The sequence below is a fragment of the Elaeis guineensis genome, chromosome 1 (genome assembly GCF_000442705.2).
Source record: "Elaeis guineensis isolate ETL-2024a chromosome 1, EG11, whole genome shotgun sequence".
Taxonomy (NCBI): Eukaryota; Viridiplantae; Streptophyta; class Magnoliopsida; order Arecales; family Arecaceae; genus Elaeis; species Elaeis guineensis.
Window position 1 is genome coordinate 156,622,662 of NC_025993.2, and position 28,000 is coordinate 156,650,661.

The 28,000-nt window shown below is 37.3% G+C and overlaps 1 protein-coding gene across 3 annotated transcripts; it reads right to left on the minus strand.

Moving 5' to 3' along the window:
• Window positions 1-602: 602 nt before the first annotated feature.
• LOC105039218 (uncharacterized) lies at window positions 603-28,000 on the minus strand. 3 transcript variants are annotated; one of them, XM_019848693.2, is made up of 33 exons: window positions 27,709-28,000; window positions 26,862-26,923; window positions 26,411-26,503; window positions 25,856-26,027; window positions 25,531-25,646; window positions 25,260-25,349; window positions 25,055-25,171; window positions 24,848-24,911; window positions 24,618-24,760; window positions 22,991-23,038; window positions 22,835-22,903; window positions 19,827-19,902; window positions 18,149-18,279; window positions 15,135-15,194; window positions 14,516-14,585; window positions 14,370-14,434; window positions 14,226-14,287; window positions 14,008-14,131; window positions 13,867-13,924; window positions 13,608-13,720; window positions 12,553-12,630; window positions 12,392-12,454; window positions 12,165-12,260; window positions 11,938-12,047; window positions 5,184-5,373; window positions 3,124-3,238; window positions 2,334-2,446; window positions 2,182-2,259; window positions 1,618-1,689; window positions 1,401-1,532; window positions 1,209-1,262; window positions 1,041-1,121; window positions 603-927 (listed from the first exon to the last, which is right to left on the minus strand). In XM_019848693.2, the coding sequence occupies exons 1-33, from the start codon at window positions 27,830-27,832 to the stop codon at window positions 877-879; spliced, it is 3,090 nt and encodes a 1,029-aa protein (XP_019704252.1). In that variant the 5' UTR covers window positions 27,833-28,000; the 3' UTR covers window positions 603-876. The 3 variants fall into 3 exon arrangements, with proteins under 3 accessions (XP_019704252.1, XP_010913596.1, XP_073101237.1); XM_010915294.3 differs by having other exon boundaries at window positions 25,260-25,346; window positions 27,709-27,999; XM_073245136.1 differs by having other exon boundaries at window positions 24,618-24,911; window positions 25,260-25,346.

Sequence of the window (28,000 nt, forward strand, 5' to 3'; positions counted from 1 at the left end):
CAAATGATACTGTTCTTCCATATCAAGAGAAAGAGGAAAGAAAAAAATTGACCACTTTGAGAGGATGAGACTTTCAAGATAACCATAAGGGAATAATGATTTTATTCAACATAATCAGTTATATGGCATCTACATTCTTATATAGAACTTCAAAAAAATAAAAAATAGTAAAAATATTCCAGGTTACACTAATCTCGAAGATTCTCCTAATCAGTAATAACTAAAAAATTATGCTAGAATAAAGAGACTCATATTAGATTACGTCAATCCCAAAGATTCTCCTAATCAATAATAGAATAGGAAATTATGCTAAAATAAAAGAATTCATATCAGATTCGCATCAGCAATGGACCAAGAAACTTTGCACCCAATGCAAGCCCAGGTGGGTCTATTGATTCTATTCTCATCTCATGAATCGAATGAGATTATCCAAACAGGCCTTCGGTACTTTGGAATTGTGGGGATTGAGAGAAGCGAGGCGGGGGTGGCGGACATCGAGGTAGGATGGCTAAAGCCATGGCAATTTCTGTAACATTTTTTTGGTTCAAATCTAAAACTACAGATGCATATATGCTGCACTAATCCAAAAGGCTAATTGAGAATTACCTATCAACACTCTGATATCTTATATGCCCCGTCAAACATTTCCTTAGCCAGTGGTGCCTTTCCGTCTCAAATTCAAACACAATTTCGCAAGGTTGTATCCAGATCCACTCCATCGACAACTGCTTTGGACCGTCGCTGTACAACTCAACAGAACCTCACCGACAGACTAAAAAAGAAAGTTCGGCAAGGTGAACAAATGATATTTACTCGAGGAATCAAAGAACAGGGAAATGTTACACCCAGCACGATCCCGTCATTTTTATAACTGCTTCACTTGCTTAGAACCTTTTCCACAGCAGATCTCTGCGCATGTGTTAGACTCTGCAATAATTAAATGAAACAAAAATTATATATCCTTTTAGAATAATAAAATCATCAAGGTAGAGTAATATCCTTCCAAAGAAAACGTAAAATGCAGTGATGCGCTGATCTACCTGGCAAAGATAATTAAAAAGAGATCCATCACTATTTGATAAGTTGACAAAGAAATTTGTGAGGAAATCTGCCAGCTTGATCTGCCAAAGAAAATAGAGTTATACGACCAAGGAAAGAGCAGATCTGATGATCTACATGTCTAAGAAATTTTCTGTTTGAGAGCAAACCTCATTAAGAGGATCAACTTTTGTAAGATCATCATCATAACTATCATCGTCACCCTTGGTAATGTGGAAACAGGGGTAACAAACGTCAAATCAGTCTGCCTAAGCACTCACAACGTACACACAACACAGACACACGCACGCACATACAGAGAGAGAGAGAGAGAAGCGGAGAAAAGGCAATTGCGTCCTTACCTCATCAAGAACTTTCGCCATGGCATCAAGATGTTCGACTGACGGACTCACATGTGATGGGACAGTTGATGAGTATAATATTTCTTGTGGTATGCCACCATCATCGTCTGGAACTTCTTCCCAGTCACTATCCTGTTACGTTAATTGGCATGAGTGGAGATTCAAGTTACAATTTTATTTTGTTGGTTTGTTATAAGATTTAAACTGTATGCAATACCTCATCATGATCATCATCATCCAAAGCTTGCTCTTGAATCTCAACTAATGTATCTGATAATAATGAAAAGATCTGCAGGAATAGCATATATCAGTTTAAACACCAAAGAACAATAATAGTACTTGCTAACTGTTTCACCGGATGGTCAAGTCCTTGGGAAATAACCAGTCTTAAAAAAATAGGCACCAAGATCCAATTTCACTCTACCCTGTCCGGTCCAAATATAGTTTCATGAAAGTCTGTGAGTTGAATTAGATTAAGTGCTTGTAAGTTTTCTTGTGTATAGATCCATTCTGTGGTTTCATGAATTGTGAAGTCTTACAATATAAGCAGTTCATGACAGCTCCTTTTTTTCATAATTTTCAGTCGTAAGAATTGCTAAAAATCCAAATAAAAAAATTCAACATTGTTTTTGGTGTGGCAATCAGCAAGCTTCTTTCACAAGAGGTAAATTAAGAAAACTGTTATGCTAAGACCAAGTAACCAGATGACATCAAAAAATTGTAGATGTCACTGAGTTAGAGTTGAACCAACCTAATAAAAGATGTAGAAGTTGTCCAATACCTTTGCAGGAAGAGGAATTATGGTCCACCGGTCTGGGGCTAATTTAGCTTTTGAACGAGTAGTTATACCTGCACCAGACTGGATGAACACACTAGGTAAATATTTAAATACTTGAATGAAATTCCCGTTTTTCTGCATCAGAATCTTCAAACCTTTATAAGATGGCCTTGGACATTAATTTTTGCCAGCTCCACATGACGTGTGGATAACAATAAAGCCAGCGCAGTTGTTGTAACCTTTATCTGGTAGGCTCCCTGGATTTCACCTACACTCAGAGAACAAGAATAAATTAGATAAAAAGAGGAAAATATTTGTGCTCTATACAATTATTTCTCTCTCTCTCTCTCTCTCTCTCACTCAGACACAAACACTCTCCCCCCCCCCCCGTCCTTCCTGGTAGGGCCCTACCAACAACTGGTTCAAAACAGTTCTTCCCCTACAAGTTAAAACAATGAAAAAAAGAACTCATAGAAAGCTTTATTGCATCAATTTGTGAATAATTATGTGGACCCTAACCCGACACCTAAAAAGATGAAGAGCTTTATTCCATCAATTTGTGAACAATTATGTGGATCCCAACCCAGTACCCAAAAACATGAAGATACCAATTAAGTGCAGCAGGATATAAGCTGCTCAATTACCCAAAAATACTTCTTTTGACAACACAAGGACAGGTTAATCATATGTAGACGTAAGACCATAAGATTCATGATACAAGCTTGTCTGATAAATGCATGATTATTCTTTAACCAGTTGCTTCTTGGAATTTGTCCAAAGATACAACCAATACATGACCAAATAAAAAAGCAACGATGAATAACTAACTTCAAAAGTAATTTGCAATTTGCTTTTTTTTACAATGCAAGCATTCAAAATATTCTTTTGAAGACTGTTCTAGAAAATTGGAACTAGAAGAGTGAATTATCAACAAAAAATGCTTACCCTGTAGTTTTGTCCATTCTGACATCACATAAGCAAATGAATTTTCATAGCCTTTAGCAGGAATTGTAAGCAATAAGTTAATGAATTGATCAACATCTGGGGAACTAATATGTACCTGCAACAATAGAATAGAAGTATTTATTTTGATTTGATGAAACAGGGAAATTGGCAGTATCAGAAGGTTCTATTGACCCTAGTTCCGAAAAGGCATACACATGGTAGTATTTCAAGAAATAGAAGGAAGCAAAGCAATGGACCCATGAGGCCCAGAAATGTTGGAAGGATCCATAGTTGAACTCTTTCAATGAGGATAGCCTTGTGAGTTATTATGGTTCCTATCTGTTCTAAGGTGGACCTAAAATTTATGCCCGATTCCTGATGTCTTTAATCTGACCGGACAGAAAAAATTAATTACCCACCTACTTCTAAATGTAACTTCAACAAGGAATATAAAATTCAATCACCTGCATTCAACAACTGTCCTCAGGAAATGTCTCAATTTTCTTTTTCAGCTCCATATGCAATTTATTCTGCCAGCTTCTTGATAACAGAATTAAGTGGATCGAAATGATATCAACTGTATCATTTCTGCAAGTTGTACTAAGGTTGTTTTTGGCACCTATCATCATGGACCCAGCAGTTGCAATCATCGTACATCACATGCCATAAATTTCATCACTATTTTGAAAATAGGATCCCACTTTGGAAGATAAAAAAGTTCAATCCTACCTAAATTGCTCGACAGTGTGACAGATATATACCATATAGTTGATGTGAAATGATGCCATTTGACCACAGAAAAATGATCAGTGCAAATGGCAATGAGTTATCCATAGTGTTGGCCAGCAAAGTTCTGGAAACAGCACCACCCAACTAATGGGATTCAACAAGAGAATATTCATGGTAAAATATAATAACAAAACTACATAATAAGCAACTAATTTTCATTTTTCTGTGACTTTTAGATATTTAGTTTTGCTGTAATAACTCTACTCAAAGTTGACAAAATCAATTAAAATGATCAGATATTCATAGTCTAGAATTAGCAAGATTAGATCCTCTTTCATTTTTCCAATTTTCCTCCTCCAATAGGACCACTTTGCAACACTTATTTAGTCAATTTGGACATATGTTTTGTAAGCAAAAACCCATTGATAAATGATTAATAAATCCTTCTAAACTTCTCAGAGATATCTCAGGAGCAAATGCCTAAAAAATAAACTGTAGACTACCATACAATGAAGAAATATTATAAGTCGCCATCCAATTATTTGCAACACAGCCAGTTTGTGCATGTGCTTTATGCCAAAAACCTATTAATAAAGATCAATGAATCCCTCAAAGGCCTTCACCCATATTTTCAAGAAGCAAGTCATGGGTTATTGTAAAAGAAAGGGATAACAAGTTAATATCCATTTACATTTTCCACCCCACATGAACTTTGTCTAATTCTAGCAACATAAAGCTGCTAAGGGATAAATAATGGAAGATCAAGTTATTGAAAGTAAAATTTGTCCGGTCAAGAAAGATCAGAATGAATCCTTAGTAAGACAATAAATCTTTTTTGCAACGTGGTAGACTAATGTAGATAAAAGTGAAGAAGTAAATAGAATAAGATGCACAAATACAAGTACTTTGGCCCCCTTCCAGAGACCACTGTTGCTAGCAAACAATCTCAGAAGTTCACATAACCCATGGAACTTTTGTAAATGGTACATGCAGATGAAAATACTGAATTGAGCATTTAAGTCATCAAAATCAACAATAGAATTGATTGAGAAAAACTCCTATTGTTTGCATGCCTCCTTGAGTGTTGCATATGTCAAAAAAAATTCTAAGTTAGCATGCCTCATGTAGTGTTGCATTTATATGAGCCTCCTAGTAAATCTGAAGCGAAAGTGACAAAGTAGAAAAATATACATTTAGAAAACATTTTCTTCCAACATAATAGAGAATCACCTACATAAAAGGTACCGAAAAGCTTAAATCAACAAAAAAATTATCGTCTGGACTCAATAGAAAAAGGTACATAGAATGAAACTCACAGGAGAGGAAATTACCAGTCTAGCAAGAATAACAATCAGGGAACTTTTCAACCCTGCTATTTCACAAGACTGCAAACGTCTCACAACAGCAGCAACGAGCTCGCGAATGTGCACAGACATTTGCGATGGCAAATGTAAAATAAGTTGCAAAATGTAGCTGCCAACAAAAAGTGATCCTGAACTTTCTAGATCTGGATCCAAAAGTCTGCAGGGATCAAGAATTAGTAATCAGAATCCAAGGGTTGTCTAGAGCAAATAGGTAGTCATCATGACACAGTAGATCTGACAGAATATCAAGACTCACAGTACCACAATGATAAAATACCACCATGAGAAAATCAAACTACTCTTGGTCTATCAAAGAGATTAACATACAAACTGCACCTCAAGTGCATAATGATCAGAAAAGAAAAATATTTATTTTATCATCCTCTGGCACCATAAACAATCTAGATTCTATATGACTATAATCTGACTCACCCCCCAAACTCCCACCCCACCTCCACCCCCTGCAAGAGAGATTTAAAAAGCTAACTTTTATTTAACCTCAACCAAGGTTTTAAATCCTGTAGGATAGAGATGTCTCGATATCTCCATGGAACGAGATGCCCCGCTGTCCCATTCCAATAGCTGTCTCAGTCATATATCCCAGCAGATATCCTCCTTTTCTCTCCCCTTCTTTCATTTCTTTCATTTCTTTCCTTTTTTTCTTTTCTTCTTTTTTTCTTTTGATTCTATCTTCCTTTATTTTCTTTTCTTTTTGTTTTATTTTCTTATCCTTTTCTTTTGCTTATTCTTTCTCTTTCCTTTCTTTTTCTTCTTCATTTTTCTTCTTCTTTTTTCCTTTCACTTTTTTCCTTTCTTCATCTTTCTTTCTTTCTTTCCTATTTCTTCTTCTCCCCTTGCATGAATGGGTTTCGTAGTCCTGAACCCATCTCGATCCCATTTTCTCACAGAAATGAGATGGGATGGCCCTGACGCCCCTCGTCCTGCCGGGACGTAAAATCTTGACCTCAACAAAGGAAAGAAGACTAATAAATGCTTGCATATGTTTTTACATAAGAGGACTCCGAACATATTTCTTCCTGGATTATCAAGGAAGCGTTTCCTATATCTGGTTTTCCATTTAACATGTCCAGATTTCAAGATATTAAAATATTTTATAAAGCCAACATGAAGTTCTCTGACAGCTGGTATCGAACAAACAAAATTAGGATTTTACTTTCAAAACCTTACAAATACAAAACATGGTAGTTCAGGGTAATAGTGAAAATGGCTTCCTCAATTCTTGCATAATTAGATACACGCATGGTTGACTAATCCAGAGAACACAATAATTATTTTCAAAAAAGCTTGACATGATATGCTAGTATTACAACAACGTAAAGGTCAATAAAGCAATATCAGATATTGGATACAATCTTGCCAAATGTTAATGCTTGAGTTGTTCAAGAAAAATTGGTATTATAACCTTATAGGAAAATAAAGTTGCCTAGATATTTCTATTGAATATATGGCTTTACAAACTGCTATGACACGATACATCGAAAAATATGTCAAAGGCTGTTGCTGCCATGCCATTTCAAGCTGTTAAAAAAAGGTGCTTGGGACAATCAATAAAATGTTTTTTCAAATCATATTATGCAAATACTGTGCATTAAAATTGCTTCTCTAAGCCAGGGCTTGCAATTTGGGTGGGTTAGGTCAGCCTAGGTTTTGGCTGGATTAGAAAATGCTTGGTCCAAACATAACTTGAATTTCGACCAAGCCATGAGCTTATAGAGCCTATGAAACATGTTCAAGTTTGCACAGACCAATTAGAAATTATATTAAAAATAATTATAAAAAAAACCCCACTAACCTCCATACCAATTGCCCCACCTCTTTTCCCCTCAACCAGCCCCTCAACCTCATCCTTGAGTCCAGCACAACCCTTTAACCCACTTCTCCAAGTTATCCCTAGTAACATAGATACAAGAGTGCATGACCACCCTGATCTCCATTCAAAGTCGCTTCCCAATGCCATGTACCTCGAGTTTCCAATTTTTATTCTGAGAACTCTATCTAGCTCTACAAAACCCAATTTGTCCACATAACTCTAGCATCATCCAACAAGCCACAACTTGAGTCCATAGTAATAATGCTATGCTACCCCTACCACATGCATTGCCCTTACAACCCCAGTACCTCAACAAACAAAGTAGCCGATCTCTATGTAACCCTCCTCAACATCTCAATAAACCAACAATTTCATGTCTCAGCCACTTCGTTCATCTTATAAAGCTTATTCAAATATAAGCAATTGTACTTTGCATCTTGTGATCCAATGTTATACAATGAGAAAACACCCTTGGCTTTTGTCATCCTTGTTTTGCCTAATCTCAGCTTTCCCTCACCTCCATCATAGGAGCTGTATTGCAGAAGTCTAAACCTTTGCTTTCCATTGTCTCCATCCTAGGAGATAGATTGCAGAAGTCCAATATTTTGACATATATGGCACCAAGCACCTTGGTGCTACCATCACCTTCACCAGAGCTAGCCCATTTGATGTTCCACGAAAAATCCAATTGCAAAGCTTTTTGCATCTTGGTCCGCAGGTCTTCACCTTGAGATTGCATGACAAGTTTTGGATGCCAAATCTTCATGCACTTGAAACCTAGCCACATATAGACATGCCTCAGCATAAATAAAAACAAGATTTTTTTCACCTTGAACTCTCCGACCGAAGCTAGAAGGCTTTCACCTAGCGAAGCTTCTGGCCCCTATTGTTAACGAGCAATCCTTCAGTGGTCAAACACATTAAATGTTGTCTTCAAAACATGCTCCCCCCACTTCAAACATTGCAACACAAAACAGATACAAACATCTAGACTTTAGACAACTTTGTATCTAATTCAACTTCAACACCCTCGTATTGAAGATATCCAACATTCTACAGTACATGCTTGGATCTATATCATCATTCGCCTCCAATACTACACTATCATGGGGTAAGGTGTTTCCTTGCTGACCACTCATGGTGCCCCTCTACACCACCAAGGCTAGCCCTCTTAAGTCTACCTGGATATACATCACACAACTGTACAACAGTCTAGCCACATGATTAAAAAGTAAACCTCTTTACTCCCTACATAACAACATGGTAAATCTGAACTCTTGTAACAACCACGAATGTCCATGAACAACTCGACCATGAGTCAAGCAGAAATACATTCGCAGATTCATCAAATAGAATGAATCTCCTTAATAGCACATCACATTGAGCAAAGTACCCTCCATGCCATGATTTATCAACTACTCCACCAATATGCAACCTACCACACCACTTTGACATACCCAAAGTCCAAATCCATATAGCATGGCCATGCAATGTCACGATACCATGCATAGCTCCTGGACAGGCCTAATGCAAATGTTGCAAGGGCAGTACAACAAGCCCACATAAGCTGCAACTCAAAGCCATGGAAGGTCACATCCAAGCACCCTCAAGCACTCATGCCATGATATTGGCCTTGCGTTGCTAATATGCTTTTCTCCATAGCCATACCACTCAACACTTCAATGTTCATGATCTGTTTGCACAAACCTTGTATGCTGTTAGGATGCTCTGCAACCAAATTTGCCCACCAAATAAATGTTAACCAAAATTGACAACATCTCTACACGAATCTCCACTCCTTGGAACGATCCACTGGATATCCAGCCACTTTGCCCAACTCATGGCTCACCATGCTATAATGCCGAGATATCGCTAGCCATACTTTGCTTCATGGCCCCCTGCATAGCACCACAATGGTTCACAAAGTCATGATGCCCATGATTCTCGCCTGTTAAGATAGGCTAGATCCTTATTTGAGCATCTCTGACCTTTTTATATGCTTCATTATAAAGATTTGACATGCATAGGATAGACAGAGTAAAATCTAAGGAAAAAAAATCTCAAATAATACCCCTCTACACCACATAGCTGGCTACCCAACCAATATTACCCCATTTGTCTTCATGCAAGAATGTCTAGGCAGCACGCCATCTTGCCTTGCAAGCATGCCATGGTGGGCTCATCTCCTACAAGCTTATGAGAGCTAGGGCACTATTCTTAGAAGGCTTGAATCCAATGATCACTGTATTGATAACGGCTGCCCGATAGCACGGTTTAGCATGCCCCTTGTGCCGTTCCATGCTAGGCCCATACCAATACAGTAGAGAGAGCAAGGGAAGGGAGTATGGAGAGAAAGAGAGACAGAGAGGGATGGAGAGGGGAGAGAGGGAGGGAGAGAGGAGGCTAGTGGATATCCAGGGAGCGCATGAAGGGGCAGAGGAGGGGTTCCACCGCCAATTCCCCTGTTTCATTCAAAACAAGGATCTTAGAGGGGGGTTCCTTTTTTTTTTAATTTTAAAAAAAATTAAGTTAATAAAGTTCGTGCAACTCTCTGGCACTCCACCGACCATATGCCACCCTCTCTCTATCTTCCTCCCTCCCTCTCCCTCCCCTCTCTCTTTCCTCCCCCCCCTCTATTGCCGATTTCTCATTTTGCTTGCCAGAATGTTCTGATCTACTATTTGTACGGCATGGTACACTACAAGTCAAGCAATTTGGAATGGTTCCGCCGTCCTTGCTTGAACCCATCTTTAAAATCCAAGGAAGACTAGATTTTGAATAATTTTATTTGTTGGTCTCTAAGCCCCAAGAGATGTTCTACAAACCACCATCTTGCCTTGCAAGCATGCCATGGTACACTCATCTCCTACAAGCTCAAGGATGTTGGGACATTAGAAGGCTTGCAACCCATCCTTAAAATCCAAGGTCAGCTTAAATTTCGAATAATCGTGGTTGCTGGTCCCTATAAGCCCCAAATTTAGTTCCATGAGGCCCTGCACCAAGCCATAGAACACCTCCTTGCTATGCTAAAGAGCATTTAATACTTGGCACCTTGCTACCCCAATGTTTCAAAGGTCTGATAAAAGAATATGCACTTGACATGATGGCGACTCAAGCCCCACCCTCCAGTGTTTGGTGGAAACATCATTGCTACTCTAGTCTCCCTAGCCATGAGATAAACTCTAGTGTCCACATATTCTTTTGTGCTTCCTATAGTCACCAAATAATCATTTGTCATATGGCAAGAAAGTAAGAATATGTTGGTCAATGGTTCAACTTTGAAAAATATAGTTAGAAATTCAGCCATGCAAAACATGAAGAGCCAAATTTTGCAGATGAACATATTTGAATATACCAAGGAATCACTTAAAAGTTCGACACTAAAAGTTAGGCATATATACATATATGTGTGTTTGTATATGGGTGTGCATAGGTAAATAGAGATAGAAGTTAAATTTATTCATGAGTCTAATTTTAGCTTCCAAATTATGATAATTATCCATAAGGAAGAAAAGCTAATGATAAATTCAAAATTTAAATTCTACTTTCAAAATAAATCACCAATTACAAAATGAGCATTTTTTTTATACATTACAAATGAGTATTTTTTTTGGTACATTACAAAATGAGTAGTTTTGATGGCATCAATTTGCAAACCAATACAACCATATAGCTCCCAAGATAAAAAGTAACAGACACAAGTAATACGAAAGTATAATGAGAAGTCTCTATACCACAATCAATCTAACAATAGTCTTTGAAGAGTCTGAATATGAAAGGGAAAGCTAGACAACACATGGCTCGATGGACTACTTAGAATAGATACCCTTTCTCACTAGGTTTTCTTTTCCACATAGGTCATATTACAAACTATATATTGTGGGAGTGGCATGATGCTATTGGATTGCTCATTGATCCCATTGAATTTACTCGTATCTGATCATGGACAATTCAATTTGAATATTGAGTAACTTACTCTGAATTTATCATTAGCTCTACATGGATGCTTTAATTAAAAAATTGAAATATGAATTGTGATTTTGACCTATTTCTCTAGTTATTTAGATGACATGAAATTATGTCCCCATACTTTTGAAGTCATATATAATACTAAACAGTCTAAACCTGAATCTAATCCAAGCATTGGTCATTCATGTTTTATTATATTATATTCTTTAATATAAATCAAATTATACATGAATGTGTATTGTACCAAATACTTTCTGAATTTGTAGTCAATCATCTAGCTAGTGCTTAAGATTTTGATCAGTCACCTATCTCACATTATTTTACCCAGAATTTGTTATGATTGTTGTTATAAGAATCATGTTTTTTGTATGAGAATATATTTCAGGAATCTTGAGCAGTCGTTGTTGGGTATTTATGCATGTTTGTTGTTCCACTAATGGTGAATAATAATTGGCCTTATGAAGTTGGTATGCTTTACTTTGTTATCTTGGACCTTTTGCTTTTGACTTGAACTTGGTTTCATCAAACATTTCTATACATGCCATGGTCCATTAAGCTACACAAATAAGCATCTTTCAGTACTCATATGCAATACCAATGCATAATATCCAATCATTTACATAATGCAAATTATTGGCTTAAGGATTAATTTCTGTATAATTCACTTTATGATGTATGAGGTTGAAATTCATCCATACTTCATTAGCCCAGCATGTAAGCAAACATCAAAAAGTAGAATCTTGATATAATATGCATCAATAATAACCCTTCATGGACTATTCAGGAACAGAACAAACTAAAACATGCACGAGTGTAAAACAATAGGATGCAACAATTCCATCATAAGCATGAAGGAACAAAGTTTGCATAGCAAACAAATATTCCACAAGCTACAAAAGAAAGGTATCCACCAAAATCTACCTAGAAGCAGCATCAAGCAGACTTTTCATGGTAAGCCCTGGATCACCACCCCATTGAAGCAAGTCTTGCCTTCCACCAGATAGGAATGCAGCCAAACATTCTGTTGCATTCTAAATTTTACAAATGGAATATTAGAAAGCTTGATGTATTGATGTGCATATGCAATACAAAAACAATGCTGATAAAGTGACTGCACCATCAACAGGAATTGTATGATCAAATATTACCTGCATCTCACCGTGATCGTCACTTTGAAGGATAATTTGGATGGTATGATTGAAGCAGATGTCAAAGACTGCCTTCACCACATCAAGAGGAGCATTCTGCAATACACTAAGTTCAAATTAATGCATGCCAGAAAGGATGTAATAATGGACATAAACATAACATATTATTTAAAATCATCATCATCTGCAAATCAGGAAATCACCCGGCATAAAATCAGAAAACGTACTTTCAGTATCATTGTCAAGAGATCCAATGAGCCAGCAACTAATCCAGCAGGCTGTGACTGTGGCTGATGCATTCAGGGGCAGATAATATAAGTATGTAATCTGACAGAGATAAAATCTGATCAGTGATGACATTTCCTTAACTGACTCAAACATAACTTACTTTCTCTAAAATAGATCTGACATATGGTAAAATCCGAGACACCAATGGCCGTATACATCCAGGAGCATTCTTGATTGCCTGAAAAGCTAGAGAAGTCAGCGAGAGAACTAACTTTAGCTGTTGCACGTGAACATACTATGATTTTTTAATAGAATTTTATACCTCAAATAAGCATACAAGAAATACATGAGCAACAAGTTGTCCTACAACTTAAAAAATAAAGAAAAATTTAAATCCCATAATATATAAATGAATGATTTATCCATGATCCCTGCAATAGTGCCCTTTATTAAATACCACCACTGATCATCAACCATCAGGAATGGTTTACTAATCATTCAATGCTCCTGCACATCACTTCAACACATCAACACCTGGACTTCATTTACATACTGCTTTCCAGAAGTTTGAACAGGAGGGATCTAGAGGACCTGTCGATCCCAATATATTGGGGATCTCTGCTTATAGATGTCTCATCTCTTGGAACACTTGAAAGTAATATATTCCTGCTAGATTAGGAGCTGAAGCTACATGCCTTATTTCTGTTAATTGAGCAAAAGCTAAACACCTTACCAGCAGAATGAATACTAATAAGCAATCATGTAGCTTAAGCATACTTTGCATATGTTGTATAATCATTTCCCACCACATAAATCTTGTACTAAGATATGATGGCAACAAAAACATCAAAGAACCCTGTACATTAATCCACAGCTAAATAAATTGAGCTTGATTGCCACTTTGTTTTATGAAGACTGGAGATCACTGTTCATCTTTAATTGTTGAAGCACATGAGTAATGTCTGGCAAAGATTTCATAATTACACAACATCATTCCTTAACCAAATCTCACAACACATGAATAATTTGACTAGAGAAAAAGACATCAGTCGTACAATAGATTCATAAAACCACAGCCAAATTTTCCACCATCTAAGTTTATTCCTGTCAAATTACTAATGTTCTCCATATGTACTACCTGCCGCTGATATTAAAAAAATACAAGGAGTTTGATCGATACTTCCCACTAATATCAACATTTACATGAAAACTTACCTCCAAGACCTCCACAGCATCAATACTGGTGAATGGATCTGAAACATTTTGTGCCCACACATTGAGGATGATAGGAGAGATAACTGGCTCAATGGAAGTTGATTGCTCATGACCTGCAATCCCAGCAAAAGACACAAGCAAAGGTTATAGTATCACAAGCACATCCATGAAATGGGGAAAAAACTCAAATCCAAAATTCCCACGAAGTTGAATAAACAGCAATAAAAATAAAATCAAAACAACTTAGCTAGGTACAAACCTGCCTTGACGGCTGCTTGAAGTGTATCTAGAACAAGATGCAGTGTTTCATCTGATGCCTGAGGAGATGATTTCAAATGCTAGTGATGTTCACTTTAAAAGACAAACAAGATATTTTAAAGTTTTTGGACAGTTCAACTACCTGCCTTAGAAGTTCTGTAAGAGATGAAAGTAAACCCATTATGTAGGGTTGAATAATTTCACGATTAGATTCTGGCAGGAGTTGGGATAAGGCCCTACAAGCACCGACTTTAACTGGTGGTGGGCTGCCAAATGACAGAATCTCCATAAGTCCTAACAAGTAAGGCTTTCCAATAAGAAATAGCATGTGAAGACTGAAGATAGGGACAAAGTCCTTACACATCTAAAGCTATAGCTTGAGTAGCATTGTAGAGATATTGTTCACAGATTCTCTGATTAATCTACAAATTTCTCCAGAACAGGTTAGTCCAAAAATGCAGCAGACAAATTGGAGCAATGTAGAGGAAAGGCAACGGTAGATACCACGGAAGAAAACTTGGCCACTGTGGAGAAGACACGTGCATGAAGAAATGGATATTCATGTATCCCTGGCATTAGGAAATTGATATTGGTAAATATTTGTATATTAGCAATCAACAAATGTTTAGGCGGATGAAAGCTTCAATTACCCATTCCCATGTCTTCAGTGATCATCTGCTCAAGAAGATTTCCTAAATGGAATTTTGTCAATCCTGAATCCTGGAAATATATCGAAAAAATTATTACCAAAAAATATCAGAGAAAGAAGGGAATCAAGAAGCACAAAACAGTTTCTATCTTAAAAAATAACCAGCATTAAATCTTGTATGTAAATTTACCATTAAGGGCCTGTTTGGATGCCCCAGCAAGCTATCCATGAATTATACCATATATAGTGGGGGCTGGAAAGAAGTTAGTGGAAGACAGGGAGAGATTTTTTTTTTTTTTTTTTTTTGATTTAGGAGGTTTACAGGTTTTGTCATCCATAAAATTTAGTGACACAGCATATCACATTTTTAACCAAGTGGACCATCTGAGATTATCAAAATCGGCAGGACTCTTTGCCATCATGAATCTCTTAACTTCCTCTCTCCTTATACTCTCTTTGCTCTAACCTCTTGAACATCTGGAGACATTATCGTCAGATAACATACTCCAGCATCCAAACAGGCCACAAATGACATATATCGTTGTCACAATTATGGAAGTACAAAAACATATAAACTTAATGAAATGTCATTCACCATCAAAACCAGAAAAGAAACAGACCTGTGCTTCAAGCAACTGTTCTGATAAAGAAACCAGCACAAAAAGAGATGCTTCACGTAACTGCCACAATGGACTTTGCAAGTTAAGTATAGATGGCAAAGGGACAGCATAAATGATATAGATTCAGCTTCAAAGACAATATTAGCAAGAAGGAAGCCCTTTAATAAAAACAGTCTACTGTCAGGTAACAAATATGCATTACACACAGAGATAGCACCAACAGAATTGGAGAAATGGAAATTAAAATCATTAAAAGAATATGAACAGAAAAGCATGACTACAAGGAACACCATACTCATTGATGACAAAATTTTCAAATGCCAACCATGGTTTAAGATTTGGACTCGAGATTTGAATGGCAAAAATCCATAATGAGATTCGATAAGATTTGTTTTCAAATGCTACCCGAGCCCCCCATTTCATTCTCCATATACAACAAACCCATCCGGACCAAAACTGATAAGTGATAACAACAGATTCATTTTATCTCGAAATTTGGATCAAATTGAAGACGTTTCATCGAAAGCCAACATCCTAACTAATAAGCATGGTCATCAATTAATCGAGTTCTCAGGAAGCATCTCTTTCAACATTAAGTGGCTTAGTCATTGATCTATGTCGGTAATCCCCGGTAGGATGCAAACAAGCCAAGTCAAGCAGAACAGTAGGCTGCTCAGACTCGGCTCACTACAAGAAATACAAGCTTGACACAGTATTATCAAGCTTTGTTCATTTACCATTTGAAACTGAGCTTGAACAGGGATCTAGATCAAGCTGAGACAAACTTCTGTTTGATTTTGCAACTTAAAGATTTCAATCTCAGTTCATTTACGAGCCAAATTTTAAAAACATTCATACTTGGCTCATATTCTAGTCGAACTGAGCTCAAGTGCCCCAGTACCAGGCTGAATCCAAGCTATTCATGAACAGCTTGGTTCATCAGCAGCCCTAATCTCAGTCAGCATGCATTTTACTTCATACATGCATAAACACATACATAATAACAAGTTTTTTTAAAAATAAAGATTGGAGAATATATCCCAGTTGCTAGAAATCTCCATCATAAAGTAGCTATTAACCCGTAAATATTTCAATCATTAGACCAATTTTCAAAAGTCAAGGTTAGTTGTACAGTACAAAAAGCTCAAAGCCTTCACTCCACTCCATTAAAAGAAGCCCCATTATCTTAGTTCTTAGTCTCAATTCTCATCAGCTCTTAATAGTTAATCCTCTTTCTTTCCACATTTCTCTAACATTGATTCTAGTCCACCTTGTAACATCATTGCTCAGCCTTCAAGCCATTCTCCTCCCCAGTATTAGTCCTCTCTAGCAGACCCAAATATGACCATGATACAATATTGTTGGATATCTGAAAATTTTTCAAGGCCAACTTAACTTGAGTTGCTGACTTCATTGTAAATCGGGGAAAAAAAAAAATCACGATCAAAACAGGGATAAGTCATCCTCGTTTCAATCTAGCGGAGGCTGGGGAGATGGCCATCTGGGGGCCTCCACAGCCTTCCAGCAGCCATCACCAGCCTCCCCCTCTCTTTCCCTCCCTCTCCCTCCATACCCCCCTCTCTCTCTAGTTCTCCCTCTCCCCCACTCTCTTTGCTGTGTCGGTTTGGGTCGTGCACGGAAAGACATGGACCATATCGAATGATACCACCAGCCGGCCTGTCCAAACTCCGACACCAATATGACAAATCTTGACCCAGAACCTCTCCTAAAAAGACTAGCCAAAAGGTATTGCTTAGATTCATTAGCCCTATGTAAGTGCCCAAAATCTACCCAGCGCACAACCAATGTGGGACTAAAGATACATTCACATGGGCCCTCATGTGACGTGCAAGTAAGACATTCCCATGGTACATATGAATTATGATGCTATGTTATGCATTAACTCTCTCATAAGGCAACTCGATTGGACAGATGAAAGGAGCAGGATAAGGGAGAGGATTTGGTGGTGGTGGCAATGGTAGATGTTGTACCCATTGGATCAAGGCATAAAGGGAAACTTGATAATGTAGCATGGAACAAAGATTATTGTAAAGCACATGCATCAGATCATACCTATTATAAGTTGGCAGGAAAGGAGGAGCATACATCATTTTCAATTTTATGTCCAATTTATAAATTTAGAAAGGGAAATTTTTCTCATCTTTATCAAGGATATATGTAGTTTGGTGCATGCAATGCAATAGCCCAGTCATTGTACGGACCTACTCAAAGTAGATTACTAACACTTAGGATGAAACAATGATAACTGGAATCACTACAATCAAAGAAAAAGAACTTCAATAGTACTGGATCTAAACAACAGTGAACTGAATTCAATAATGCCTATCATATGTAATCTCACCAACCATCTCCATGCAAACATTAGTTTAAAAAAATAGCAAACAGGTAATATATACAACATTTCCACAAACACATGCCTAAAACTAATTCAATGCATAGAACAATTAGCATAAAAAGTTTCCAAAACCTTTAACTGTTTCATTCATTACAAGACATACATTGTTTGGACATCAACATCTTGCATGATTAGTTCAAGCCTTGGAATAGTAATAGTTGATATATACTTGATAAATGTTCTTTACATAAGGAAAAAATAAAGAAAATTAGTAAAGTTCAATTCAAGCAAGAAGAACTTTAACATGTGCTGGATGGCAAGAGCACCATCATTTTACACAAGTGTCAATAACATAAGGAAAAAATAAAGAAAATTAGTCAAGTTCAATTCAAGCAAAAAGAACTTTAACATGTGCTGGATGGCCAGAGCACCATCATTTTAGACTAGTGTCAAAAAAAAGGCATTTGTTTCATTGAAAGAATTTAAATTAATCTACAACCCTCTAAGGCGTTAATTTTGGCTCAAAAAACATTAAAACTTCAACACATGATCAGAATGGAACTGACTATATCAGATGCATGGAAAGAGAAACCTAGCCAGCAGAAAAGATAAAAGCACCGGATCATGGGAAAAAAAACTGCAAGCTCAATTTACTCACTCTCCACCAATCTGCAGAACCAGCAACTTTTGCTTGACGTGACTCGTTGAAACGCTTTTCAGAAGCCTCAATTATTGAATCAATTCCTTCTCCATCAAAAGCATTAACAATCTCTTCCAGCAGGAGAGAGCCTAAAAATATGGTGATTTATTAAGGGCATAAAAAGAAAGACAGTACCAATATTTGGTTATTGAGATTCACAGATAAATGTTTTTAATATTAATTCCAGAGGAGAATGACATTACAGTGATATATGACGCAAGTGAATATCAAGAAGCTACACATCATCATGTTCAACACAAACTCATTGAAGTACAAGCTCAGCTAGGAGCCTAGGAGAACATATATTCCACTTGTTTGAGCCAAAAAGAAAAGCCAAAATGTCATTTGATCAAATTGGTTCACCAAGAGGGGCGAGAGCTACTTCTATGGAGGCACAAGATAGTACTTCTATGGTGGCACAAGATAATGCAGTTCTAAGATTCCATTTTGTGTCAATGATACAAGTTAACAGTACGAGACTAAGTCAGTCCTACATTTATTGCATGCATCAAATTTTGATGGAGCTAATAAAAGACAGACATGAGAATATGAGGATTAACATGCTAGCACAAAAACCATGAAGAGAGACTCAGATAACAATGAAAGATAGACTCCATTGAGCCTTCAAGAGATGATAATTAAAAATTTAAAAGATATTAAAAAAAAAAAAAGAAAAGAATGGTAACAGATGCAGGAGACAATCGAGAACAGATAGTTCATGTTTAATGAGAAAGATTTTACTGCTGGTTTCTATTCTGCCCCATCAAGTAAAAAAGACAACTTACGGCAACGTACAACCGAACATAAGCAAGGGGAAGACAATGAACATGGTTACCATGCACAAATTGTCACATATTCTAGGGAAAGAAGATGCCACATACAAGAGCTGATGGATATGAAACACTAGTGCATTCAAGAATCAGCTTGCCTAGGGTAAAAAAATCTTTTGAGCTCATATGAGAGTCAATATATTAACCATTACATCTAAAACAGTCATGAATGTTTGCATGAGACACTCCAAAGTTTATTCACCAAATTAGTAAGAGAAACTAGAACTTCTGATTTGATTTAACAAACAGTAGTATATCAAAGAAAATCATCATATGATAACATAGCAAGTTCATGACCTATTCAGGTTACTTGCAATCACCACATGCATCCTACCATCTCTATTGAGTACAGGGTTCATGTTGAGAATATGGAAAAACCAAATAAGGTGAGATGCACTTTTATGCTCCTCACGTTCGGATAGAAAGAAAGGCCACAAGCAAACTAATCAAGATTGACACAATACTTTTAAGCAAGCAAACAAACAATTGCAAAGCTGTTCTACACATATGAATACATAGATTAAACAAAACAAGATTTATAAATTTAGACATGAATAAAAGAAAGTAACCATTCATTGTGGCAACATTATATCAACATATATTGTATGACCAGATAGATTTGTACGCATGTATTCAAGTAAAGGTCATGAATATATATGCTCCCCGAAATTCTCAAAGAATACAACCATCTAATGAATCATAAGTCATCGCATTTTAAGCCATGACCTCCTGAAGTTCCAATGAAAGACATAAATATTTCATGCAAGGTATTGAGAATCCCATGCAATCCTATAAAGAATTAGTACCTGACACACGACAACTGTAAGTAACATCATCCTCATCAGCAACATACTGGTTAGGATCTAATGACCATGTATGTATCTACAAAAAGAAAAGATAGAATAGGTCATTACACTGGGAATGCTTAGAAAGGAAGAACAACATAATGAAACTAACTAGTCTTACCGAGAGATAATTAGTGATGGCAATTTCAGTTTTAAAATCTTAACTATGGGTGAGATTTAGCTTGCTGAAGGTGCAAGTGCTATGGTCATTGGTTTAGATTTATCATCCACTACCTACAAATGTTAGATGAAACAAATAATAATCTTTTGCCAGAACAAATCAGGCATCTGTACATTAAAAGTTTCAAATGTATGTATCAACAAAGAATCAGTATAAAATTGAACCAATACTACTCATACTCAAGGATTCAGATCCCAGCAGGATGTCCCACAAGACACTGAGATAGGGTACCATCCCGTGTCAGGATAGGACATCCCAATATCCCGATCGGGATGACTTGGGACATCCTAAGTACCAAGTGTCAGGACAAGACGAGACAGAAGCAGTGTCCCATTCCATTGGAAAACCAAGACAGTCCCGTCCTACAGAATTTAAAACCTTGCTCATACCATAATTCCATATAATATGTACATAGTTAAATAGCAAGTGCATATGTTACAAAACGAAATTGATATTAATAAAGTTTTAATTATTTATAAACACTTTTCACGGGCCTTTTTTCATTTCTTCCACATCAATAGCACGAATATCTCCGAAACCAAAACAAACAACTTAATAATGTTGATATAACAAAGCTTGTAAAATAACAGCCCAATCAGATTTTTAATTCATCCTATTTTCCTTGCTAGCACATCTGTAGGTCTATATGCACTCATGAACCTTCAAATAAGTCAATCAACTTTCCCAACATCGTTTCTTTCCTCACCAACTCCAGTCACCTCCATAACCTCTCAAACCAATCATATCAAGATGTTCATTGAGGCCCCTTCCCTCATTTCATGTTTGGCCCGAGCTTCTGCAAAGCATCCACTGCATCAGCTTATTCAAATTGTGGCACTAAACAAAAAGAAAAATAGCTCTAACAATCTTAATCTTCCCAACCTCTCAAATTTATGGACAACATGAGATATCAGCATCACCACAAAAAGAACATAACTTGTTTACTTGCTTTCTTTATTATTTGTCCACTGCAACCCTAGAACCACATTCCTACATGTCACTTCCCTCTCTCTTCTCCAAGAAAGTTCTTAATTGCAATATGGCGAAATGCCCCACAAGAGCTGCTTATCTAGTATGCACAATTCCTCAATGAACATCAACTATTTTTTCGTTCTTAAACAACCTTTAACCTTATATATTTTGATTGCTTTCGAATGCCTAATTTCTGACTCCAGGACGTTTTAGCAACTAATCACCATGTCCTATACAATGCAATATGGCAACATGCGCCACAAAAGCTGCTTGTCTAGTATGCACTATTCCTCAATGAACATCAACTATTTTTCGGTTCTCAAACAACCTTTGACCCATATATCTTTTGCTTGCTTTCAAATGCCTCAACTCATAAAAGTTGACTCTAGGATGTTTTAACGACTAACCACCACAGACATGGATGAAAGTTGCCCCCATGCTCTAAACCAACCTCTTGTTCGTCCAAAAAGACCCTGCCACAAGCCATTACATGCTAGTCTTATCCATGGTTTTTATGCACTAGCAACCAATTGCTAAAAGGTGCTAGATAGGTGACATGGACCAATAAGATCCCAAAAGTAAGGATTAGACCAGAGCTTTGCCTCCATTTAGATTTGAATCTGCGTATGCCATCATAACTAGGCATTTATGCCTATTCTACCCACACTTGTTTTACATGAATAAAACAAGCAAACAGCCTTCCAGAAACTCTATTGAAGCATGGGTTCGTGCATGTGTATACGCATGTATGAATGTATCCAACCTTCATTATCTGAGGAGAAAAAACTATCTGCTAATTTATAATAATTAAGATACTTTTGAGCAAGGTATGCTGAACCGGTATCGTCGGCCATTTCGGCCGGCCGGCGGTATGGTTCGGTATGGTTTCATACCGTACCGAACCGACGACTTAAACCGGAAGAAAAAAAAAGAGAAATAAAGAGAGAGAAAGAGGAAGAAAAAAAAGAGAGAGGGGAAGGAGCCGGCAGGGCCGCTGGACGGCCTCCGACTGGCCACCGTGGCCACTGGAGGGCGCAGTCCACGCGCGCGGTGCCACAGGCGTGAAATAGGAGCATCGCCCCTGTTTCACAATTTTTTTTAAAAAACATGGTTTTAAGTGAAGTCGGCAAACGATTTGCCGACTTCACGATTTTTTTTTTAAAAAAAAAATTTCTTGCCGACTTCATAAGTTTTAAAAAAAAAAAATCGAAACAAACGTCGTCTGTTTCGAAAAAGAAGAAGGGGCTCCGCCCGCTCGACCGCCCTCAAGCCGTCGGTGTTGGCTTGCCGACCACCGGGAGCCTCGCAACGGAGGCACCGTCTGTCCGGTAGGTTCTCCGCCCCCCCTTCGAGCACTCTCTCTCTCTTTCTTGCTCTCTTGAAAACCCTATCGGATGATACGGGGCTCAGAAGCCCTCCGACGGCCGCAGCCGGCCACCACCGGCCTCCGGCGGCTCCCACCTCCCTACCTCCCCTCCTCTCTCTCTCTCTTTCTCACTTTCCATTCTTTTTTCTATGGTACCGCCGGTGTACCGATTTTATCGGCCGAATCGTGCCGGTTTCTTGCCGGTCCGATACGAGACGAGGTGTACCGGTCGGTTCGGCACGGTATGGCAAACCTTGCTTTTGAGGTTGCCTGTCAAAGATTGAATTACTAGACACACGTTACCAAGTCTAACAAATCCACAAAACCTGGACTAATAAATCTAGAAAATCTTGACATGCAACCCAATATTTTTTGACTTGATTATGTAAAGATACATCTTATACATCATGACATAAGCAAGCAAATTAAACAAAAAGAAAATCACCATACTTGTTCTTCAGTCATCTGCAGAAAAGCTATAGTGTAATACACCAGCTCTTTGATGTTCATCCTGATGACCTACAACAAGAAATCCCCAAAACATTATTTCATTATATGGACATGCAAAAAACAAACCTGACTATCAAAAGCATTCGAGCAATGTACCTTTGCCAATCTAGATGTTCCCACCATAGTTAACAAAAATTCGAATAACTGGGATTAAGGACGACATGTCAGTGATGAATCATAAAGTTCTCGAGGAATTTTAAAACAAAAAATAGAAGTAACAGATTCATGTTGCATCCAGTATATGTATTAATGTCTTCCAATGAACCTTAAAAACAAATAATGGAATTGTCATGAGTTCACATACACAAACAAAAAAAGGAAACTCATTAATTAGACCTCAAAGACTGAATCTCAAAAAAATAGAATAAACCTAAGGTGTACAAGAATGCATGTGTGTGTGTGTGTCTATAGTACTGTTAACTTAGATTCAGTTCAGAAATTTAAAACTTTAACTGATAAAAAGGCAAGCTGCTAACAGATTCAATAATGCAAAGTAACTTAACCAGATATAAGGTGAAAACAACATTTAAACCAATAAGTTAAACATCTCAACAGTTGAAATATTATTTGGCTATTGCATGTCCATAAAAAATCTTATCAGATCTTTTGGTAATGGATTACAAAAGAATCAAAACCATGCACCTTATGTATAATGTACAAAAGGGAGTAGTATCACTTTTTATATACAGGGAGCAATATTAAGTGTTCACTATTGTTTTGATTTAATTAAGGAAGCAAATTAAGACAAGTAATATCCCAAACAAAGCTGAAATAAAGTCATCTGTCAATACTTTAGTTGGCAAAAGAATAATTTCCCGGCAGCTTAAACCATGAACAGAAATATGAATGAGACAGGTGCAAGAAAACCATTGGTTATGTTTATATTTTGCAAACAAAGAAAACCCGAATAAAGTTGTTTTATTGCTCTACATTCTTTTTTACGTGACTTTATCCTGTTTTAACATGAATAAGTCTAAAATTCTGTGTGGTAGGAAATTGCACGTACACAGGAATACCTACAAAAGATACCATAATGCTATTATTTTCACATTACAACCCACAATAATTGACCCCTGGAGCTAAAAGAATGGACTAGAGTAGGAGTGTGGAGAACAATCTACTAAGGGACTCAAAGATATTATAATGATCACACTTCAAAGAAAGATGAAACAGAGGAGTTTTTGGAGAAAAAGCATCAAACTGTAGTTTGTCAAACATTCCTAAGGTAACATCATTTGCCTATATTGACAATGTCTGAATACTGATTTTGCCTAAAATTTGTTAGGAAAGGAGTGATATAACTTTTTTTTATCGTACAAACAAATGTTTTACAATCCAGGAACATAATGGAGATAACCATAACAACAACCAACAAGATAAATCCATATATGAATCAATGGCAACTAAAGACCTTGATATACTAGGACTAGATCACAAAACAAATTGCAACAATTAGTTTTGAGTGTTAGTTTTGAGCATCCAAAGAAATCACCTGAAACTTAAGGTCAACAAATTGAGGTCCAGGCAAAAACTCAAAGTTAGATCAACTCATTGCTCTTATTGATAGCAGGTTATTTTTCTCAACTAGCAAAGGCAAAAAGATAAGCATGCGAAGGAATCACAAAAGTTGATCGTTTAATTAATGCCCTACATAACTATTTGTGCCATCATTTCTATATCTGGATGATAGAATAAGAGCTTGTTCCCCAAGGGATACTATTACCTGAATGACAAATGATTCAAGACTTTGTTCAACACCATCAGAGTCATATCTCCCAGAATGGGAATCCTCACTACCTTGGATTGAAGATAACTGATATATTTCTAAAGAAGAAACAAATGTCTGCCACAAAGGTGCAACAATGACTGGACCAAAACTAGATGTCAATTTTCCAGATAAGAAAAACATGGAAACTACAAAATTAAAAAAAAAGGGAAAAAAGATATCCTTGCCAGAAAATTGTGCTTCAGTGAGACTTGGAAAGTTCTGAGCAAACTGGAGTAAACATTTGAGCACCTGATGATACAGGAAGAATACATATCAGATAGTTTCCTTTCTAATTTTTTTGAAGAATGATTAGACAGAGCCTGATCAGCAAATAGCAGCCAATTTTCATTTGAGCAATGATTTGAGTCTCAGTAGATCAAAAATACAGCTACCTCCATTCTAATGCTCCAGTCATCAGGATCTTCAGAGCGCACTGGAGGTTGTAGGATGATGGAGAACTGCTCCATCAATGAACTAAGCATTGGCATAATCAATGCAATAGTTTCTGACTGCACAGCAAAATTTGAGTCACTTTATAGGAACACATGTAGAAACATTCATAATACACAAACAAGAAAGAAAGAAAAAGCAGACTACCCTGTACACAGCACTCATTGACCCCAAGACAGAAATGCAGGAGTGGATTATTGAAAGAGCTTTTGTGCGCAGAGGTTTTTCATACAGCTGCTAATAAAAAATAGAAAATCATGAAATGAAGTAAAGCAAATAATAAATGCAATTTTAATATGAATTGCCAGCCAATTTCATGCTTCATCACAAATAACAAATGAGAAAAAGAAGCATATAAAGCCAGTTCATTCAGATGATTGGCATGGTTATTTTAAAAAAAAATGCCACAGAAACTCACATGAGGGGATGATAAAATTGTATTCAAGTATGGGAAAAGAGCAGGGACTAATCTTGGAACCAAAGTATCATCCAAATCACCAGAGAGAAGAGCTAAACATCTTAAAGCTCCACGAACTGCAAGGAAGAATGATAAAAACAGTAAAACAACCATAGACAAATATTTTAAAAAAATAAAAAATATCATAGATAGATGTTTCTTTGTTTTAAGATCCATAAGATTCAACTCAGGAAGTCCAACATACATGATGCTGTGCATTTCACGATGATTTACTATTGTTTACAGTTATTCCAACTATGGACCTGATTAAATTCTGAGAATTTACCTCCACCTATGTTGCTCTGGTCACTGATCAGCTTCAGGAGAAATGGCAATAATTCAGGCCAATCCTCTGGCCAATCATACTGTGCAATCGATACCACTGCCATGCCAACAGCAGTGCGAATTTTCCCATGAGAGTCATCCAACGAGGGAAGCAGAAGTTGACGTATAACTCCCTGACAATTTTTGTGATTTAGAAAGAGGTCATCTAATGATATATGGAAATTAATGCCAATAATATTTGTAAATGAACCGATATACAGCCTGAAACATTTGTTCCTCATGAAACTGAAAGCAGCAGTAGTAAAAGATTCAGCAAAGCAGTAACCACATGCAGAGAACTACATAAGGGAGCAAAGCCAAATCCATAGCGTCAAGAAGTTCTACAAAAAAATAAATAAATAAATAAAAAACAATGACATTGATCATCATATGATCATCATGAGGTCAAAGTTTTTCAAAGATATTTTAAAATTTAAGCACATTGCCAAATGCTCGGCGGTTCAGCCCCTTGAATTTGTATAATATATCACAAAAACAAAAGGAACCAAAAACAGACCTTTTCTGCAGCTGAAACAACAGGATGTACAAAAGTCTCTTCATCTTCCTGCCAATGTTGTTTTATGAACTGCTTTAGCAAGACAGCTGCCAGGTAGTGAATGTTAAGTCTCACAATGAACAATCTTTCTTACAAGGTTTGCGATGTCAGCACTAACCCTGTACCGCTACCATGTTTGTACATTATCGGTATGCACAATATGGGGGTCGATTGACTGTATCGACACTTGGTATGCCCCTTGTATCATTTCAATATGGGTACAGTCCAGTATGCCCGGCCTGTAGCAGTACATACCGATACTGCAAACCTGGCTTTCTTAGCACAGCATATCAAAATAATGTATGGGTTCAAGCTCCGCAAAATTTTTTAACAGAATAAAAGGATGAGATGCATGTGCATGTATGTATCAGCATGCACATATAATCTCTATGTACTTCAAAGACCAGGATATCTGACGTAATCCAAATGCAATTTCCTTGTTCACAGTAATCTTGGCAAGAGCAGCTCCAAATCCTTCAAGGAAACCAAAAATATAGCACATTGTATTAGTTTCAGACATCCACGCACATAAGGAGAAAAAGAAAACAATGTAGCCAATAAGCAACACTTGTCATGGAGCAAATATAAGGAAAAACAGACATGAATGCACGTCGTTCAAAAGTTTGGAAAGCAGGGACCGAAAAATACCAACTATTCAACGCTTGCCATCCAACAGCACAAAGAAAACTGCAGACTTGGTTGGCTTCCGAAGCCAATCAAGAAAACAAGTCAAGAAAGAAGACAACCAGCCATTGAATAAGGTATCAAGCATCTTGTGTTTCGGGAAACAAGAAGCAAGATGGTATTAGAAGCTCACAACCTGGCCGTGAGCACGGGAAAAGAACACATTTTTTGCCAGCAAAAAGACGAAATTGCCAAAGAAAAAGAAGTACCTGGAGGGTTCTTGAGAATTATCAGCAATATAATCAGGAAAAAAAACTATCTAAGTGGGTGGCGAGCAATTATATCATTGAGATTTTGAAGTTTTCTTGATCAGATAACCAGGAAAGTATATGATGTTGGAGGAACCTTGACGGACAGAAACGAGGAAATATGAAGAAAAAGATTCTTTGGAAAAATCACGAAGAGGTTCTTGGCAATAACCAACAATCATGCTTTCCGGGAAATATTAGGATTTGAACTTTTCTTGATCAGAGAATCAAGAAATTCAAGGTTTCTTGATTGGAGGAAGCTTGAATATAGAAGCTCAGAAGGCATACGGGCGAAGCAAGAAGAAAAAGATCGACAGTGAAGCCTACCTGATTGTAATGAAGCTTGTTGCAACGAGGCCTCGGCGAAGGATCGGACCTCGCGGTTGGTGTCCAGCGTCGCCGTCAGGCAGTCGATAAGCCATTTCTGGTCCTGATCCACGACGGCTTCCATCCAGAAATCCTAACGAGAGAGCCCAAGAACACGGAGATCCCGAGGGATTGGCGAGATGTTTTCGAGATCCCTGGATCTCGTCGCGGTCGGGACGAGGGGAGGAGTGAAGGTTTTCGCCTGGAGAGGATTGCGGAGGGAAAACGCGGAAGGGTTTTAGGGTTTTTATAG

Excerpts from the sequence above, each read along its gene's own strand:
- LOC105039218 (XM_073245136.1), bottom strand. The coding sequence starts at position 27,832 with ATGGAAGCCGTCGTGGATCAGGACCAGAAATGGCTTATCGACTGCCTG. Across the intron at positions 15,195-18,148 it reads GTTCTGCAGATTGGTGGAGA|TTACGTGAAGCATCTCTTTT; the intron begins GTGAGTAAATTG and ends CCATTGTGGCAG. Across the intron at positions 1,263-1,400 it reads TGGCGAAAGTTCTTGATGAG|GGTGACGATGATAGTTATGA; the intron begins GTAAGGACGCAA and ends CACATTACCAAG.